Source organism: Vipera ursinii (genome assembly GCF_947247035.1).
Source record: "Vipera ursinii genome assembly, chromosome: 5".
In the NCBI taxonomy this organism is placed as follows: Eukaryota; Metazoa; Chordata; class Lepidosauria; order Squamata; family Viperidae; genus Vipera; species Vipera ursinii.
The window spans coordinates 3656896-3677952 of record NC_139518.1 but is presented as its reverse complement, the minus strand read 5'-3'; the positions used below and the strand labels follow the sequence as shown (position 1 = coordinate 3677952).

The window sequence follows — 21057 nt, the reverse complement described above, 5'->3', positions numbered from 1 at the left end:
GGTCTCTGAGCTTGGGTGGGTTTCTTTGCAGACATTTCCCGACCCAACTAGGTACCTTCATGAGTGCACTGGTAATGAAACATCTGCAAGAAAACCCATCATGTTCAGGTGATGTTAACTTATGTTACCAACACAAAGCTGCCACCTCCCATTGCGGGTCAGAGGCTTCCAATCACACCCATTCCTTCCACACAAGAGTGGGGGAAGAAGGGGATGCCCAGTGCGTTACTTGCAAAGGAACAATATGCAGCCCTTTAACAGAATTGGAAGGGACCTTGGAGGTCATCTAGTCCAACCCCCTGCTCAGGCAGGGAACCCTATACCATTTCAGACAAATGGCTGTCCAGTCTCTTCTTGGAAACTTCCAGTGTTGGAGCATTCACCACCTCTGGAGGCAGGTTGTTCCACTGGTTAGTTGTTCTAACTGTCAGGAAGTTTCTCCTTAGTTCTAGGTTGCTTCTCTCCTTGATGAGTTTCCATCCGTTGCTTCTTGTCCTGCTTTCAGGTGCTTTGGAGAATAGCTTGACTCCCTCTTCTTTGGGGGCAGCCCCTGAGATATTGGAACACTGCTATCCTGTCCCCCCTCGTCCTTCTCTTCATTAAACCAGACAGACCCAATTCCAGCAACCGTTCCTTCTATGTTTTAGCCTCCAGTCCCCTGATCCTCTTGGTTGCTCTTCTCTGTACTCTTTCTAGAGTCTCAACATCTTTTTTTTACATCGTGGTGACCACAACTGGATGCAGGATTCCAGGTGTGGCCTTACCAAGGCCTTGTAAAGCGGTATTAACACTTCACGTGATCTCGATTCTATTAATTCTCTGTTAATCCCTCTCTTACTTGTTGCTGTCCCGGTATTGATAGCTGTAGCAGCCTTGCGGCATCCCGGTCTCCTTGTCCAAAGTAAATGAGAGTTTCATCTGCAGGAGGGAGAGAAGGGAAGGAAGGAAAAAGAGAGAGAGAGAGAGAGGGAGGAAGAAGAAGAAAAAGAAGAAAAAAATCATTTAGGCAATGCTCTCCAGGATACCAGCCGCAGCAGCAGCAGTAACCGGGAAAAGCTGATGGGAGCAACCAGCTTCCCCCAAAAATGACACGCAACCATCAAAGGCTGGAATATCAACCCGCTTTCCAAACCTCAAGAACGAATCACATGGCCTGTAGGGAAAAAAGGCTAGTTTTTTCCACTCTTTTTTGTTAAGAGAAAGTGTTTGTGGTTCTTCTCAAATGGCACAGGTCAGGACCGTTTCCCCCTACAGTCATACACACACACACACACACACACACACAAACGCACGCTGCAATCTCACCACCCACACATCAACGCTGCCCTAGATGAATTGAACCGAGTTCCCTGCCTTACAACTGCGGATGGAAAGCAAGGTTCAGCCCTGAAGATCTAGTAAAGGCTAGTAAAGGCTTAGTAGAGATAAAAACCTATGAGGAATGATTGGAGGAACTGGCTCCTCCGTTTTCTGATTGTTAGACATTGTCTAGTTTTATAAAAGAAAGAAAGAAAGAAAGAAAGAAAGAAAGAAAGAAAGAAAGAAAGAAAGAAAGGGGGGGAGGGAGGGAGGGAGAAGGAAGAAAGGGAGGGAGGGAGAAAGAGGGAGAGAGAAAGAGCGAGAGAAAGTGGGAGAAAGAGGGAGAAAGAAAGAAAGAAAGAAAGAAAGAAAGAAAGAAAGGAAGGAAGGAAGGAAGGAAGGAAGGAAGGAAGGAAGGAAGGAAGGAAGGAAGGAAGGCAGGCCCTGTGAATTGGGTATGGACAGGCTAGAGAAAAGAAGGACGAGGGGGGACATGATAGCAGTCTTCCAGTACCCCAGGGGCTGCCCCAAAGAAGAGGGAGTCAAGCTCTTCTCCAAAGCACCTGAAGGCTGAAGAAGAAGCAACGGATGGAAACTCACCAAAGAGAGAAGCAACCTGGAATTTCCTGACAGTTAGAACAATTAACCAGTGGAACTACCTGCCTCCAGAAGTGGTGAATGCTCCAACACTGGAGGTTTTTAAGAAGAGACTGGACAGCCATTTGCCTGAAATGGTATAGGGTTTCCTGCCTGAGCAGGGGGTTGGACTAGATGACCTCCAAGGTCCCTCCCAATCCATTATTCTATTCTCTGTGTTCTAACTGGGTATGTCTTGTCTAACAATAAAGACCAGGGGTGCCACGATAGCATTCTTCCAGTATCTCAGGGGCTGCCCAAAAGAAGAAGGAGTCAAGCTCTTCTCCAAAGCGCCCGAAGGCTGGACAAGAAGCAGCGGATGGAAACTCATCAAGGAGAGAAACAACCTGGAACTAAGGAAAAACTTCCTGACAGTGAAAACAATTAATCAACAGAACAAAGATGCCTCCAGAAGTTGTGGGTGCTCCGATCACTGGAGATTTTTAAGGAAAAAAAACCAACAAAAACAAAACTGGCCATTTGTCTGAAATGCTGTAGGGTCTCCTGCTTGAGCAGGGGGTTGGACTAGATGACCTCCAAGGTCCCCTTACAATCCTGTTATACGGTTATTTCTAAGCTCTTCCCGGGAGCCCCTTCTGGCAAATTTCTGGAGAGGAGGAGAAGAAGAGAAGGCCAAGGATGGAAAGGAAAGGTGAAAAACGTCTTAATTTGGCGTGGAGTCACCCAAACTAGGGGTTTTTTTTGGTTTTTGTGTTTTAACAATGACTCAGCAGTGGGCTAAATTTGAGTTGGAGGAGAGGAAAAAAACAAACCTGAAATGAGAGAGAGAGAGAGAGAGAGAAAAGAAAGTCAAGAATAGCGGCTTGAGAGAGAGATGAATTATTTGCTGGAAATTGGCAAAGTGGGTGTCGATTGCAACGTTGTGCAACAGAGGTTCACTTAAGGATGGGGGGAAAAATCAGTCGGCCTGGCCATTAAAACCCATCTCTTTGAAACAAGCTGGCCTGGCCTGATGGGACGGGGTGGGATTTTATAAATGGATTTTAATTTTCAATCTGTATTAATTTATTATTGGCACTGTTTAATTACTTTTTAATAATTTCTAATTTTTGTAACTTGTTTTTATGTATTGCCCTGTTCACCGCCCTGAGTCCTTCGGGAGAAGGGCGGTATATAAATTAAATTAATAATAATAATAATAATAATAATAATAATAATAATAATAATTATTATTATTATTATTATTATTATTATTATTATTATTATTATTATTATTATTATTATTATTTTTAAAAAAGGGGGAAATTCAATGCAGGCAATCCTTGACTTCTGACCACAGCTGAGCCCAACGTTTACGTTGCTAAGTGAGACATTCCGGAAGTGAGTTTGGCCCTCATTTTACGACCTTTCTTGCCCCCCCCCCCGGTGCTTAAATGAATCACTGCAGTTGTTCAGTTAGTGACACGGTCGTTAAGGGAATCTGGCTTCCCCCCAATTGTCTTTGCTTGGCGGAAAGTCGCAAAAAAGAGAAACACGTGAGCCGGGACACTGCAAATGTCATAAAGTCTTCGGAGAAGGGCGGGATATAAATGGGATTAAAATAAAAAAATAAAAATAAATAGGAGTCAGTTGCCAAGTGTCTGAATTTTGATCATGTGACCCTGGAGGGGGGGGGGAGACGCTGCAAGGGTGAAAAACAGTCCTAAGTCATTTTTTTGCCCCTCCCCCAGTGCCGTTGCAATTTCGAACGGTCGCTAAATGAAGTGTGGTTAAGTCGAGGACTGCCTGTAGAACGCCACTGGCTTTTTTACTCACTATATGCTAATTCAGAATAACAAGAGGTGGAAGGGACCTTCTAGAGGTCTTCTAGTCCAACCCCCTGCTCAGGCAGGAAACCCCTATACCAGCGATGGTGAACCATTTCCAGATGGAAGTGCCCAAACTACAACCCCAAACCCACTTAGGTATCGTCGGGTGCCGGGTGGGCGTGGCCCATTGGTGGGCGTGGCTGCAGTGGGCGGGACTAAAAAATTCAATCAATCAATTCCAACTTGGCGAGATCTTTATTTTTTCTGCGAGAAGTTTAAATTAATTTTTTATTTTTTTTATTTTTTATTTTAATTCCATTTATATCCCGCCCTTCTCCGAAGACTCAGGGCGGCTTACAAACTTAGCAGTAGCCTTCATTCTATGTCTATGCCTGCTTATTAGTGCTTTCACACACACCCCAAGCGGCATTATTACAAAGTCAGCTTAATTGCCCCCAACAATCTGGGTCCTCATTTTACCTACCTGGGAAGGACGGAAGGCTGAGCCAACCTTGAGCCTGGTGGGACTCGAACCTGCACTAATTGCAGGCAGCTGGTGATTGATTTTTTTTGCACACGGCAGCAGAGGCCTAAAGCAAAATTTAGGTTTTATAAAACCCAGCTTGAAGGCCCAGGACTGGGGCGACGGTGGACGTGCCCACAGAGAGGGATCTGCGTGCCACCTGTGGCACACGTGCCATAGGTTCGCCACCACGGCCCTATGTCATTCCAGACAAATGGCTGCCCAGTCTCTTCTTAAAAAACCTCCAGTGTTGGAGCATTCCCAAAGTTCCGGTGGCAGGTTGTTCCACGGATTAATTGTTCTCGCCGTCGGGAAATTCCTCCTTCCTTCCAGGTTGCTTCTCTCCTTGGTTAAGTTTCCACCCATTGCTTCTTGTCCTGCCTTCGGGGGCTTTGGGGAATAGGTGGAAAACACCCCTCCCCCCGCCTCTTCTTTGGGGCAGCCCCTCAAACACTGGAATGTCACCCCAGCCTACGTGAGCCCTTACTCAACTGCTTTACAACAGGTCCTTCTTTTCACGAGACCAGATAGAATTCGCCCAACGGCTGCAGGCAATTTGTCCCAACAACGAAACAGAGAAAATGAGAAGAAAACGTGGGAATTTTTTGGGGGGAGGGGGAGAAACGGGGGAGAGGGAGGAAGAGCAGCGGAGAGGAAGGCCAGATTCAACAGCCCCGGGCAAGAAAACTTTTTTCCATGCTGAATACAATCCTTCCCCCACCCGGCCGGTGAGCAGGGATCAGCCTGGAGTCCAATCCAGACCGCACATCTGCATAAAGAGCAGCGGTGATGCACTCTTCCCCTACTTTCGTGTCAAAAAGGAGAAGTGTGTACATTGGCAGCCTGGTGTGTAAAACGATGCTCTGCTGAATTCCGGACTCCTTGCCCAGCTGGGGAACATGCTCCACAACGGGATCCCGGGATGTTCGGCTCCAATCAGGGATGGCAGACCCCAGGCGCACGGTTTCAGGGACGGAGGGACCGATGCAGGGAAGGGAAGGGGGGGGCACAAGGTTGGGAATGCTGCTCTAAAGAGGGAACGACTCCGGTGATAGGGAAGCTACGAGCAACAGAATTGGGAGGGACCCTGGAGGTCATCTAGCCCAACCCCCTACTCCAGCAGGAATCCCTACAGTATTTCAGACCAAGGGTCGTCCAATCTCTTCTTAAAAACCTCCAGTGTTGGAGCACTCACAGCTTCTGGAGGCAGATTGTTCCACTGGTTAATTGTTCTCACCGTCGGGAAATTTCTCCTTAGTTCTAGGTTGCTTCTCTCCTTGATGAGTTTCCATCCGCTGCTTCTTGTCCTGCCTTCGGGCGCTTTGGAGAAGAGCTTGACTCCCTCTTCTTTGGGGCAGCCCCTGAGATATTGGAAGACGGCTATCCCGTCACCCCTCGTCCTTAACCGAATAACAGAGTTGGAAGGGACCTTGGCAGTGGTGGGATTCAAAGATGTGAACAACCAGTTTTCTGTGTGGATGCCGCTTCCATAAGTTCATTCTGGGCCTAGGCAACCAAAAATTAGTTACCGGTTCTGCCGAAGTGGTGTGAACCGGTTGAATCCCACCACTGGACTTTGGAGGCCTTCTAGTCCAACCCCCTGCTCAGGCAGGAAACCCTATACCAGGGGTAGGCCACCTTGGCTCTTTTATGACTCGTGGACTTCAACTCCCAGAATTCCTGAGCCAGCATGGCTCAGCTTGCAAACCTCTCCCTTTCCCCTCCGCATGGCTGGCTGAGGAATTCTGGGAGTTGAAGTCCACGAGTCATAAAAGAGCCAAGGTGGCCTACCCCTGCCCTATACCATGTCAGACAAATGGCTGTCCAGTCTCTTCTTAAAAACCTCCAGTGTTGGAGCACCCACAACTTCTGGTGGCAGGATGTTCCACGGGTTAATTGTTCTCAATGTCAGGAAATTCCTTCTTAGTTCTAGGTTGCTTCTCTCCTTGACGAGTTTCCATCCGTTGCTTCTTGTCTTTGCCCTCAGGTGCTTTGGAGAAGAGCTTGACTCCCTCTTCTTTGGGGCAGCCCCTGAGATAATGGAAGACTGTTATCATGTCACCCCTAATCCTTTTCATCAATCTAGACATACCCAATTCTTGAAACTGTTCTTCATAAATTTTAGCCTCTCCTTAATTCCAAGTTGCTTCTCTGCTCGATTAGTTTCCACCCGTTATTTCTTGTCCTGCCTTCAGGTACTTTGGAGAATAGGTGGACCCCCTCTTCTTTGGGGCAGCCCCTCAAACAGTGGAACACTGCTATCGTGTCCCCCACCCTAGTTCTTTTATTCATTAGACGCGACATACCTAATTCCTGTAACCGAACTGAATAAGCTTCTGGGATGAGAAGGGGAACGTCTTCAAGGAAAATCAAGGAAGTCCCGTTGCCTCTTGGGGAAAAGAAAAAAAAAAGCCTCTTTGGGACAAACCGTGAGCTGGAGGACGGAGCATCTTCTTCATGCAGATTCTTCCTATGTTCTTCGTATGTTTTAGCCTCCAGCCCACCCAATCCTCTCTGTTGCTCTCCTCTGCCCTCTTTGCGGGAGTCCCGACGTCATTTTCATATGGCGGTGCCCCAAACTGGATGCCATCGTCCAAGCGTGGGCCTGACCCAGGCCTTATAAAGCGGGAAAGACCACGCTTGGAATACCGAATCCAAGTTTCGGTGAGAAAGTTGAGAAAAAGCTGAGTTGTTGCATTGTTTGCCTGGGAGAAGAGGGAAGGGGGGGGGGTTAATTGAGTCTGTAGGGTGTTAATGAAACCGTGATCCCATGACGCCCACCTGCCAGGAGCCCAAATTTGCTCTAACTTCCTCGAAGCCTGGAAGGATGCGGGGGAGGGGGGAAGGAACCTGACCTTTTACGGACAAAGGACCGCGGCAGAGAAAGAAAGAGAGAGAGAGAGAGAGAGAGAGAGAGAGAGAAAGGCTGGCATTCTTTGCAAACAGTTTCTCCTTCTGAGCACGGGAGAAAATTGCAAAAAGTGAAAATTAACCGGCTGTTAAAGAGCAACGGCTTGATGAAGCGGCTTTGCCATCGGTTGGCATTTGAGGCAGGCCCCCCCCCCGCGTCGCCCCATTAGCCGCTGTGCCAATTCTGAGCAAGTCGGCAGGACATCCAATTCGGAAAGCCGGAGACAATGAAAGTCGGGCTGCCGTGGTGAAGCTCGCTCGAAGCCAAGGCAAGGGGCGGATCGAAATGAGATTCAGCCTGGGGGTGTACGTTAACAACAACAACAACACACACACACACACACACACACACACACACACATGCACATACACACGCACGCAAACCCTGGGATCGCTAACACAGGGCGCTCGTCAGGTTGCAGCCAGGGAGAAAATGCTAAATTTCCACCACATAAGTACTAATAAATAAATAAATAAATAAATAACAGAGAGACAGTTTGGTCTAGTAGTTAAGGTACCTGGCTCGAAAGTGGGAGACGGTGAGTTCTAGTCCTGCTTTAGCTAGGAAAGCTGGCGGAGTGAATTTGGGCCAATCACCAAGAGACGGGAGTGCTAGTTCTTAGTTCTTAGGCGTGAAAGCTAGCTTGGGTGATTCTGGGCCAATCGCTAGGAAATAATGAATTCTAGTCCCACCTTTGGTGTCAAAGCGGACTGCGTGACTTTGGGGCAAACGCCAAGGGACAGTGAGTTCTAGTCCCGCCTTAGGCATGAAAGCTGACTGGCTGACTTTGGGCCAGTCACCAGGAGATGGTGAGTTCTAGTCCTGCTTTAGGCAGGAAAGCCAGCTGGGTGACTTCAAACCAGTCACTCTCTCTCTCTCTGCCCACCCCACCCCATAGGTTTGTTGTTGTGGGGAAAATAGGAGGGGGTGTGTGGAGTATTATGCATGTTGCCACCTTGAGTTACTTATAAAAATAATAAAGGCATGCATATAAATTAAATAGAACGGTTGATCAGTCTACCACAGCTGTCTGGTGAAGCAGCGGTGCAGGGGATAGAGCAGGTTTGAATCCCTCGGCTAAATCTTTCCGACTCTTTGGTGAAGCGTGGTGCTTCACCTTTCCCACCGTCTGTGAGACCCAAGGCCACCTTAGTGCCGGGAAGTTTTTAACACGAGACTGGACAACCATTTGTCTGAAATGGTACTATAGGCCATGGGTAGGGAACCTGGGCTCTTTTATGACTGGTGGACTTCAACTCCCAGAATTCCTGAGCCAGCTATGGCTCAGCTTGGAAACCTCTCCCTTTTCCCTCAGCGTGGCTGGCTGAGGAATTCTGGGAGTTGAAGTCCACGAGTCATAAAAGTGCCAAGGTTGCCTAACCCTGATATAGGCAGTGATGGGATTCAAATATGTGAACAACTGGTTCTCTGTGTGGATACTGCTTCCAGAAGTCCATTCTGGGCCTGGGCAACAAAAAATTAGCTACCGGTTCTGCTGAAGTGGTGCGAATCGGCTGAATCATACCACTGGGGATAGGGTCTCCTGCCTGAGCAGGGCGTTGGACTATAAGACCTTTAAGGTCCCTTCTAACTCTTCTATTCTATTCTATTCTATTCTATTCTATTCTATTCTATTCTATTCTATTCTATTCTATTCTATTCTATTCTATTCTATTCTATTCTATTATTATTTCTTCCTTAAAATATCTTTTCAACAGGAGGTATTGTGCCAATTCCTATGCGTTATTCCAAAGGTGCTTTTTAGGAAAGGCAACTGGACTTCCTTGGCTTTTATCTGAAAATGTTTCGAAGAATAGAACAGAATAGAATAGAATAGTATAGAATAGAATAGAATAGTATAGAATAGAATAGAATAGAATAGAATAGAATAGAATAGAATAGAATAGAATAGAATAGAATAGAATAGAATAGAATAGAATAGAATAGAATAGAATAGAATAGAAAAGAATAGAATAGAATAGAATAGAATAGAATAGAATAGAACAGGAGAAAGAATAGAATAGAAATAGAATAAGAAATGGAATAGAATAGAATAGAATAGAATAGAATAGAATAGAACAGAACAAACAGAACAGAATAGAATAGAATAGAATAGAATAGAATAGAATAGAATAGAATAGAATAGAATAATAGAATAGAATAGAATAGAATAGAATAGAATAGAATAGAATAGAATAGAATAGGAGCTGAAAGGGACCTTGGAGGTCCTCTAGTCCAGCCCCCCACTCAAGCAGAACCTATACCATCTCAGACAGGTGACAGTCCAGTCTCTTCTTAAAAAACCCCAGTGATGGAGCGCCCACGATTTCTGGTGGTAAGCTGTTCCACTGGACGATTGTCCTCACTGTCAGGAAGTTTCTCCTTAAATCCAGGTTGCTTCTCTCTTTGGTCCGTTTCCAACCATTGTTTCTTGTCCTCCCCTCTGGTGCTTTGGAGAATAACCTGACCCCCTCCTCTTCTTTGTGGCAGCCCCTCAGATACTGGAATACATCTATCATGTAGTCTCCCCTGTTTCTTCTTTTCTTTAGAATAGCCAAACCCAAGTCCTGCAGCCGTTCTTCATATGTTTTGGTCTCCAGGCCTTGGATCGTCTTAGTTGCCTACTGTGGCTTATTCGCAACCGGGCTGCAGCACACCCACGTGGTGCTCGACTCGCATGAGCTCCAGGTTAGTGCACATGTGTGTGCACAACTCGATTCCTATGCGGCGGGCCAGCACGCACACGCATGCACACACAGCATGTGCAACTGCATGCAATGCCGGCCCACTGCTTGTGTGAGTTCAGCTGTGCACGCCGAATTTCTCCCCCCCCCCTTAGCTGCAAAGATTGGGGACCTCCGCTCTATAGCAGCCGTTCTCAACTAGGGTTTCACAGAAGCCAAGGGTTCTGCAAGAGATCCTCATTGGGAAAATAATAATAATAATAATAAATAAACATCGCCTTTTGAACTCGGCACGCCGCGCAGCAGCGCGAGAATTCGCCGCAGTGGGAATTTTTATGCACTGTGACCCAGCTCCGGCCTGCTGCTTGGCTGCTGTTACAAAGGTCGTGAAAAATGAGCAGCGTGGGGTAAAAACGAATTGTATTATGAAACTGTTTTGTTTTTTTCCTTTCCTTTTTTTTTTGCAATTTTTATGCACGGGCTCACCGACAGCTAACAATTATTTTAAGGCTTCTTCCAGCGTGAAAAGTCGAGAAAGATGACTTTCAGTGCATGCCAAGCACTTTACTTTACAAATTCAGCCTGCTGTTTTTGTTTTTAATTTTATTTTATTTTTTAGATGCCTGGGTAGGCGTTGGAGACGGACAACCCTACCAGTTAAATAAAGAAATAAACGGGGGGGAAAAACCAACAATTCATGAGCCATAGCAATCGCTGAAGTAGCCAGCTGTGATTCACGAAAGTTTAAGCTTTCTAATAGTTAGTCTGAGAAGGCGTCACCAGTCTGCTCCTGCTTTTGGGCTCCCACAAAGGGCACGATGGCTCAGTGGTTAAAGGTACTGAGTTTGTTAGCTCAGAGCTTTTCAACCTTTTCACCCATTGTACCACTTTTAGGATATGGCAACATCTGAGTACTACCAGACACCAAGAAAGGTGTCAAAAACGTGACACCCCCCCCACCAAAAAGGAAAAAAGTGATGAAGTACAGGTAGTCCTCGACTTACAACAGTTCGCTTAGCGACTGTTCGAAGTTACAATGGCACTGAAAAAAGCGCCTCTCAAGCCACAGCCGAGCAAGACACCTGCCTGCCCGCCCGGCGGTGCTTTTCCTCCTGTCCGAGATTTTCATTGTTGTGAGCGTTTCTGTTGAGGATTGGCAGCGGGTGTGTGTGTCTGGGGGTGGTGTTTGGTTTTTATTCCCCACCCCATCTGCTGGGGGGTTGCAGCAGGTTTTGGTCCCTTCACATGACCCTGGGACACTGTGACCGTCCTAAATATGAATCAGTTGCCAAGCATCTGGATCTAAATCAGAAGACCCTGGAGATACTGCAACATTCCAGCTGATCGGCGCTTCTTCTGGGCTCAGAAGTGCCAGGATTAGTGGATCCTGGCACTGATCCTGGTGCTTCCGCTGAGCCCCGACAGCCCTGCAGCTCCAACCGTCTCTCGCTCAGGCTTGTGTGGTGCTGCCACCGGTTCAGCTCATTCCCCTCCCCCGCTACCACTTTTCTAGGATGGCCGTGTACCACCTGCCAGGTACCAATGTACCACAGGTGGTACCCGTACCACCGGTTGAAAAGCCCTGTGTTAGCTGCAGTTACTTCGAATGTCTCAGATTTACCAAACTTTGGCCCAGTTTTTAGATACATGATGTGATGAAAGCTCCAGCCCTTTTTAATATGCATCCCAAAAGGGCGGAGCTTCTCTGGCCTCGCTGTAGCAGCCATCTTGACTTTTTTAGCCACTTTCCCTGTGGAGGAAAGCGTGTCTGGCTGAGGAATTCTGGGAGTTGAAGTCCACAAGTCATAAAAGGGCTACGTTTGAAGAGCCCTGACCTAGCAGTTCAAAAGCGTGCAAATGCGAGTAGGTAAATAGATACCACTTTGGTGGAAAGGTAACAGCGTTCGGTGTACCTTTGGCATACATTGTGTTTCCCCCAAAGTAAGACCCAGTCTTATATTTTTTTCTGCCTCCAAAAGAAGCACCGGGTATTATTGTCGGACGCCATGTGGTGCATTGCGCTGTTGCCGCTGACAATGACAGGACACGGCATGGTGCTTCGTGCCGCTTCTGCTCCACGCAGGCTTTGGGCTGCTTCTGTTTCCTCGCACAGCGCTTTGGGCTACGCCCGCTGCTCGTGGCAGGAGCAAGCAGAAGTGGCCCAAAGCGTTGCGCGAGCAAGCAAAAGCAGCCCAAAGCATGCGAGGAACAGAAGCAGCCCGAAGCGTGCGATGAGCGGAAGTGGCGAGCAGCAGCAACAATGCAATGCGCCACCTGGCGTCCTGCAGCAAATGGCAGCAAGCGGCTGCAGAAGCAGTCAGTGTCGGAGTGTGGGAGGCCTGGCTATGGTGGTCCTACCGGTAAGGTAAGCGGTTGCGGGGTGCGTGGGGTAGCTTCACTCCCCCTAGCCCTACCCTAGCTTGATTTGGGGGGGCGTGCCCCCCTCAAAACTAGACTTCAAGTTTTGGAGTAGGGCTTATATTAGACCCATCTGCCAAAATCAAGGTAGGGCTTACTATTGGGCTGGGCCTTACTTTCGGGGAAAGACGGTAGCCATTTTGGCTACATGGCCACAGAAAATGTCTTCGGACAATGCTGGCCCCCTCGGCCGAGAAACGGCGATGCCAAAACAATTAGACACAGAGACGGTTTTTTCCCCTCCTCCATCACTCTGCTGAACACCTAATTGCCACAGTCTTGTCTGATGTCTAAGTCCGGGATGGTGAACCAATAGCACGCGTGCCACAGGTGGCACGCAGAGCCCTCTCTGTGGGCATGTGCGCCGTCACCCCAGTCCTAGGCCTTCAGCTGGGTTTTATAACACCTTTTTGGTTTAGGCCTCCGCTGCCGTGTGCAAAAAAAAAAAGGTTCAATCAATCGATCAATTTCAACTTCTCGCGGGGGAAAAAAAAAAAGATCTCGCAAAATTGGAATTGATTGATTGAACTTTTTAGTCCCGCTCAGTCTGCCGTCACCACCGCAGCTACGCCTACTGAATTGGCCACGCCCACTAAATTGGCCACACCCCCACAATGGGCCACGCCCACCCAGCCCCCCCGACGATACATAAATGGGTTTTGGGTTGCAGTTTGGGCACTCGGTCTCTAAAACATTCGCCATCACTGGTCTAAGTATATTTACCCATGTAGTATGGCTTTACTATTAACCTTCTCATCTGTCCCACCACCTTCTCTTATTGGTGTCATTATTATAACGATTATTACTTTGTTCTCTCTGTAATGACTTTTTTGTTCTGCTCGTACGCTGACAGCTTATGCACCAAAAAGACAAATTCTTTGGGCGTCCAATAAAACGTTTGGCCAAACGAAGGATTCTTTTCTGCTCCGTCCTGTCCTACAGAGACTCCCTGAGTTACGACCACAGTGGAGCCCCAAAATTTATGTCGCTAAGTGAGATGTTGGCCAAGGGAGCTTTGTCCCACTTTACGACTTTCCTCGCTGCGGTTGTGAAGTGAATCCTTGCAGTTGTTAGGCTGTTAAGTGAGCTTGGCTTCCCCGTTGTCAGGAGGTCGCAAAAGCAGATCACCCCGGAGGATGCTGCAACCGTCGTAAATATGAGTTGGTTGCCAAGCAACCCAATTTTGATCATGTGACCCTGGGGGAGGATGCTGCAACGGTCGTTAAGTGTGAAAAATGGTTGTAAGTTCACTTTTTCAGTGTCGTCCTCCGATTTTAAAAGTGCCTTCCTCTTTTTCCACTTCAAGCTTCCTTCCAGGCAAAATATGTCTTCGTTTTGAAAACTCAAGACTTAAAAAAGACACATTGCAGAACGATCTCGTGGCAGACGTTCATGGAAAAGGCTGGGTAGATGGTTCCTCTAAAGCAGGGCTAGGCAATCTTGGCTCTTTTATGACTTGCAGACTTCAACTCCCAGAATTCCTCAGTCAGCGTGGGGCAACTATGGCCCCTTCATGACTTGCGGACTTCAACTCCCAGAATTCCTCAGCCAGCATGGGGGAACTATGGCCTCCTCATGACTTGCGGACTTCAACTCCCAGAATTCCTCAGCCAGCGTGGGGCAACTATGGCCCCTTCATGACTTGCGGACTTCAACTCCCAGAATTCCTCAGCCAGCATGGGGGAACTATGGCCTCCTCATGACTTGCGGACTTCAACTCCCAGAATTCCTCAGTCAGCATGGGGGAACTATGGCCTCCTCATGACTTGCGGACTTCAACTCCCAGAATTCCTCAGCCAACGTGGGGGAACTTCATGACTCGCGGACTTCAACTCCCAGAATTCCTCAGCCAGCGTGGGGGAACTATGGCCCCTTCATGACTTGCGGACTTCAACCCCCAGAATTCCTCAGTCAGCATAGGGGAACTATGGCCTCTTCATGACTTGCGGACTTCAACTCCCAGAATTCCTCAGCCAGCATGGGGGAACTATGGCCCCTTCGTGACTTGCAGACTTCAACTCCCTTAATTCCTCAGCCAGCGTGGGGGAACTATGGCCCCCTCATGACTTGCGGACTTCAACTCCCAGAATTCCTCAGCCAGCGTGGGAGAACTATGTCCTCCTCATGACTCGCGGACTTCAACTCCCAGAATTCCTCAGCCAGCGTGGGAGAACTATGTCCTCCTCATGACTCGCGGACTTCAACTCCCAGAATTCCTCAGCCAGCGTGAGGGAACTGTGACTCTTTTATGACTTGCAGACTTCAACTCCCAGAATTCCTCAGCCAGCGTGGGGGAACTATGGCCCCTTCATGACTCGCGGACTTCAACTCCCAGAATTCCTCAGCTAGCGTGGGGGAACTATGGCCCATTCATGACTCGCGGACTTCAACTCCCAGAATTCCTGAGCCAGCATGGGGGAACTATGGCCCCTTCATGACTCGTGGACTTCAACTCCCAGAATTCCTGAGCCAACATGGCTCAGCTTGGAAACCTCTCCCTTTCCCCTCAGGAATTCTGGGAGATGAAGTCCACGAGTCATAAAAGAGCCCAGGTTGCCTACCCCTGCTCTAAAGGAAAGCACAATAGCAGAAGGATTTTCCCGAAGAGGGGGAAATGCCAGCGTGGCTCTGTGGGAAGAGCCGAAATCGAAAAGGGAAAACATTCAGGAAACGGTTGAGGAAAAAAGGAAGGGCGCAGGAGAAGAGCCCTAGAACAGTTTCCTGGAGTTTGGCGAGCAAAACGTGCAGAAAGAGCTGACGTTTAGCCCAGGTTTGCTGACAATACAAGAGGGTCCTCGGCTTACGACCGCAATGGGGGAGGGGAATCGGAAATCCCGTGGCTAAGCAGGGCGGCCGTTAAGCGAGTCACACCTGGTTTCACGACCTTTTTTTTTGCCGCAGTCGTTAAAGCCAATCGCTGCAGTCGTTTTAAGGAAACCAGGCGATCGTTTGAGCCAATTCGACTCCCCCCCCCCATCAATTTTGCCGGCTGGGAAGGTCGCAAAACACATGCCGGGTTGTCCCAATTTTCTACTCCCTGACGGTACGGATGTTGCAATGGTCGTAAGTGCGAGTAAGTCGCTTTTTTGGCAGCACTGTAACGCTGAGCAGTCGCTAAGTGAAAAGTTGTAAGTCGAGGACTACCCACGTTACTAAACGTTGCCAAACAGGAACGGGAGTTGCCTTCCACCCTACAGCCAGTCCATCCCGCTAGCTTATTGGAGGGAAAAACAGAGAAGTGGGCTCTGCGCAAAAAGGAAGTACCTGCGAGAGCTAGTTTTGTAAAGGTGCGTGCTTAGAAACTAGGAGACAGTGAGTTCTAGTCCCGCCTTAGGCAGGAAAGCCAGCTGGGTGACTCTGGGCCAATCACCAGGAGACGGTGAGTTCTAGTCCCGCCTTAGGCAGGAAAGCCGGCTGGGTGACTTTGGGCCACTCACCAGGAGATGGTGAGTTCTAGTCCCGCCTTAGGCAGGAAAGCCGGCTGACTCACCAGGAGACGGGGAGTTCTAGTCCCGCCTGAGACAGGAAAGCTGGCTGGGTGACTTTGGACCAATCACCAGGAGACGGTGAGTTCTAGTCCCGCCTTAGGCAGGAAAGCCGGCTGGGTGACTCTGGGCCAATCACCAGGAGACGGGGAGTTCTAGTCCCGCCTTAGGCAGGAAAGCCAGCTGGGTGACTTTTGGCCAGTCCCTCTCCCTCAGCCCAACCCACCTCACAGGGTTGTTGTTCCAAGGAACAAGAGGACTAGGAAGCAGCAGCAGTAGCTACGCTCGCCACCTTGAGTTACTTACAAAAACAATAAAAGCCAGGATCAATCTAATAAGTCAATACGGGCATCGGTAGCAAGCCAGTCAGCAACCACGGGGGCAAACTCTTCCTCGGAGGGTCCAGACCGGCCTGGCGCCTGAGCAGAAGACAAGCAAGGTTGGGAACCGGCAGCCCGAAGGCGGAGAGGAAGGCCCCGGGGTCCGCTCCGTGGCAAGGCAGCTCTGGATGTCAATTTGCCTCCGTGCAGCCGCTGCTGCTGTTGCTGACTCCTTCGTTTTTTTAAATTAAAACCATCCCTCTCCGGCCCGGTTTTCCATCTGACCCCTTCAAGTCAAGAACTGCTCTTCCCAAAAAAAACCAGGCGCTCTCTGTCACGGTAACCTTGGCACAGGCAGCCTGGAGAAACCTTTTTCCACCTTTGAGAGAAATAGAAGCCTCTCTTTCCTAAAAGCCTGCCAACCCCGAGCATCTTCCTCGCGGGAGGACTCAGGGACATAGGTTTTGCGTGCGTGTGCGTTTGCGTGTGTGTGTGCGTGTGTGTACACACCGCTACGGTGCACGCTGGCGCAAAAGGCAGCTGGGTGCCCGATCCATTCCATCAAAGCTTGGCACCGGGTTTCCGCTTTCCAAAGTCCTTAACATCTTGGCTGGGGCGCGTTTTCCAAGGCAAGTTTCCCACTTTTTGTGGCCTTGTGTGTGTGTGTGTGTGTGTGGGTGGTAAGAGGAGGGGGTGGGCCGCAAGCTAAAAATACGCGGGGTGGGTGGGGGGAGACGGAGTGTGTGTGTGTGTGTGTGTGTGTGTGTGTGGAGCTTGTTCTGAGCCAGCGGTCTCTCTCTCCATGAGGCTTTGATGCTCTGGCATCTTTTTTCGGTTTGATTTAGTTGGGGTTACGTTCGGTCTCCCTAACTTGGCCCGAGAAAGACCGGGGCGGGGGGGGGGCGGAGCAGGGGGGGCGGGCCGGGCCGAAGAAATTAATTTCAGATTGACTTTGTCCGAATCGACACCCTCTGGAGGCGTGGGAGGGCGATATGGGCTTTTGCCAGCTCCGCGTTGGCCGGGGACGATTGGAACTACAGTCCAACGTTGGAAGAAAAGGCCAATGGAGGAATGGGGGGGGGAGGAGGAGGAGGAAAGAGGGGTGGGGGAGAAGAGTTTGGCTCCGAATAGACTTCGGATCCTCAAATCTTGATATATATATATTTTTTTCCCGCGGGGGTGAACTCGGGGTTTCCCCCTTAGGGCAAAAGATTTGATTTCTTCGACTTAATCATAACAGCCGTTTCAGCGGCAGCCGTCACGGTTCACCGGCAGGATCTGCAGGGCTTTTTGTGCCAATTTTTTTTTATTCGTTCTCCCTCTTTTCTCTCTCTCTCTCTCTCTCTCTCTCTCTCTTTTCCCCTCTTCTTCAAAATAATTGTGCTTGTCAAGGCCCTTGCGAGTTCAAGGAACTTTGACGTCACCTGCCCCATCTCGACCACAACAAAGGAGTAAGAGGGGAGGAATTCAGATGGAAAAACCGGCAGCAGCCACACGCTGAGCGTCAGCCAGAGGAGAGATTATTTATTAGGTCATCTAGGCAAAGCAGAAGCTCTTGTCTCTTGGGTACGAGGCCCTGGGTTCGAGTTCCAGGCTGGCACCAGGCCTTCCTGGAACTTTTCCGATGGTTGCTGGTTGAGTTAATTCCTTGGGCGGCCTCTGGACCCACTTAGTTCTCATCTCGAGTTCTCCTTTTTGCGAATAGAATAGAATAGAATAGAATAGAATAGAATAGAATAGAATAGAATAGAATAGAATAGAATAGAATAGAATAGAATAGGAGCTGGAAGGGACGTTGAAGGTCTTCTAGTCCAGCCCCCTGCTCAAGCAGGAGAACCTATACCATCTTAGACAGGTGATTGTCCAGTCTCTTCTTAAAAACCTCCAGTGATGGAGCGCTCACAATTTCTGGTGGCAAGCTGTTCCACTGGTTAATTGTCCTCACTGTCAGGAAGTTTCTCCTTAAATCCAGGTTGCTTCTCTCCTTGGTCAGTTTCCAACCATTGTTTCTCGCCCTTCCCTCTGGTGCTCTGGTGAACAACCCTGGCCTCCTCTGCCTTGTGGCAGCCCCTCAGATACTGGAACGCCGCTATCATGTCTCCCCTATTTCTTCTTTTTCTTTAGACTAGCCAAACCCAAGTCCCGCAGCCGTTCATGGTACGTTTTGGTCTCCAGGCCTGGGATCATCTTAGCTGCTCTTCTCTGAATTTTTCCCAAAGTCTCAACATCTTTTTTCTGATATGCTGACCAAAATTGGCTGCAGTATTCCAAGTGTGGTCTTACTAGGGCTTTATAAAGCGGTACTAATACTTCGCGTGATCTTGATTCCACGCCTCTGTTTATGCAACCCAGGATTGTATTAGCTTTTTTTGGCGGCTGCTGCACACGACTGGCTCATAGCCAAGTGATCGTCCGCTGGGACTCCAAGGTCCCTCTCACAGTTTTCTGGTTTTGAGCCCGGTCTCACCCAATAGGTATGTCTAGTCTAAGGAAAAGAAGGACTAGGGCAGGGGTAGGCAACCTCGGCTCTTTTATGACTCATGGACTTCAACTCCCAGAATTACAGTATAGGTGGTACCTTGCTCAATAGTAGTAACTGTGAGAGGGATCTCGGAGTCTTAGTAGACAATCACTTCAATATGAGAGCCAGCCGGGTGCTGCAGCTGCCAAAAAAAGCCAACACAGTGCTAGGCTGCATTAACAGAGGGATAGAATCAAGATCAAGTGAAGTACTAATACCACTTTACAATGCTTTGGTAAGGCCACACCTGGAATACTGCGTCCAGTTTTGGTTCACCACGATGTAAAAAAGATGTCGAGACTCTAGAAAGGGTACAGAGAAGAGCAACAAAGATGATTAGGTGGCTGGAGGCTAAAACATATAGGGAACGGTTGCTGGAATTGGGTATGTGTAGTTTAATGAAGAGAAGGGTGAGGGGTAACATGATAACAGTGTTCCAGTATCTCAGGGGCTGCCCCAAAGAAGAGGGAGTCAAGCTATTCTCCAAAGCACCTGAAAGCAGAACAAGAAGCAATGGATGGAAACTAGTCAAGGAGAGAAGCAACCTAGAACTAAGGAGGAATTTCCTGACAGTTACGACAATTAACCAGTGGAACAACCTGCCTCCAGAGGTGGTGAATGCTCCAACACTGGAGGTTTTTAAGAAGAGACTGGACAGTCATTTGCCTGAAATAGGGTTTCCTGCCTGAGCAGGGGGTTGGACTAGATGACCTCCAAGGTCCCTTCCAACTTTATATATTATTATTTTTATTATTATTATTACTTTCTGGGAGTTGAAGTCCATGAGTCATAAAAGAGCCGAGGTTGCCTACCCCTGGACTAGGGTATAACATGATAGCAGTCTTCCAATATTTGAGGGGCTGCCACTAAAAAGAAGGGGTCCACTTCTTCTCCAAAGCCCCTGAAGGCACGACAAGAAGCAACGGATGGAAACTAATCAAGGAGAGAAGTAAACTAGAACTAAGGAGAAACTTCCTGACAGTCAGAACAATTAATCAGTGCAACAACCTATTTCCAGAAGTGGTGAATGCTCCAACACTGGAAGTCTTTAAGAAGAGACTGCACAGCCATTTGCCTGAAATGGTACTATAGGTTTTCCTGCCTGAGCAGGGGGTTGGACTAGATGACCTCCAAGGTCCCTCTCAACCCATTATCCTATTCCCTGTCTTCTAACTGGATATGTCTGGTCTAACAATAAGGACTAGGGGAGACATTGATAGCATTTTCCCAATACTTTTGAGGGGCTGCCACCGAGAAGAGAGGTGGGTGGGTGTCAAGCTCTTCTCCAAAGCGCCTGAAGGCAGGACAAGAAGCAGCGGATGGAAACTCATCAAAGAGAGAAGCAACCTAGAACTAAGGAGAAACTTCCTGACAGTTAGAACAATTAACCAGTGGAACTACCTGCCTCCCGAAGCTGTGAATGCTCCAACACTAGACGTTTGCGAAGGAGAGACTGTCAAGCTTCGAAGAAGGCTTATGCTATTTCAGCCATTAATGCTTCTTAGGTTGCCTACAAACCCGGCGGGAAGAGAGGGGAAAAAAATGGAGCCAAGGACTTCCAAGGTTTGTTAACTGAGAACTAAAGACGTTCTCTCGTGACGATTCTCTGACCTATAATTGGAGAACTGACCTGCCCTCATAAGGGGAGGGAGGTTTCCATACTTTTAATACAGCGAATTGGGTGCCAATTAAGCAGGGCTGCTTTTCCGTTCACCTTCCCTGAAATGAGGTACTCAACAAAGTTTTGCCTTATCGATCGGAGCGCCTCAGCTGGGCTCGCTTCGTTGAGTTCGTCGCTCGGAACCTTGACAAGAGATTGGGCAAACCGTTTGTCTGAAATGGGACGGTTTCCTGCTTGAGCAAAGGGGGGGGGTTGGACTAGAAGACCTCTAAGGTCCCATAGGGACGCGGTGGCTCAGTGGGTTAGGACGCTGAGCTTGTCGATCGGAAGGTCGGCAGTTTGACGGGTGGAATCCCGAGTGCCGCGGAACAGAGTGAGCGCCTGTTACGCGTCCCAGCTTCTGCCAACCTAGCAGTTCGAAAGCACGTAAAAATGCAAGTAGAAAAATAGGGACCACTCCGGTGGGAAGGTAACAGCGTTCCGTGCGCCTTTGGCGTCTAGTCATGCCGGCCACATGACCACGGAGACGTCCTCGGACAAGCGCCGGCTCTTCGGCTTTGAAACGGAGATGAGCACCGGCCCCTAGAGTCGGAAGCGACTAGCACGCATGTGCGGGGGAACCTTGACCTTTACCTTAAGGTCCCTTAAGATTCTGAGTGCCGTGATAGCTGCGTTCCAATCTCTAACGGTCTGCGACGAAGAAGGTGTGTGTGTGTGTGTGTGTGTGTGTGTGTGTGTTTTATGTGTGTGTGTCAACCTCCAAAGCACTTGGAGGCAGGACAAGAAGCAACGGATGGAAACTCATCAAGGAGGAGGAATTTCCTGACAATTAGCCAGTGGAACTGCTTGCCTCCAGACGGTGTGAGTGCT

The 21057-nt window shown here is 48.8% G+C and overlaps 1 protein-coding gene across 1 annotated transcript in view; it reads right to left on the bottom strand.

Annotated features, from left to right (window-relative positions):
• Nucleotides 1-21057, bottom strand: part of LOC310641158 (DIS3-like exonuclease 2) — a 90748-nt gene that overhangs the window by 37390 nt on the left and 32301 nt on the right. Inside the window, exon 5 of the mRNA XM_083363988.1 lies at nucleotides 839-918. Coding sequence (XP_083220114.1) covers nucleotides 839-918 — 80 coding nt within the window. The remainder of the gene's footprint in view (nucleotides 1-838; nucleotides 919-21057) is intronic.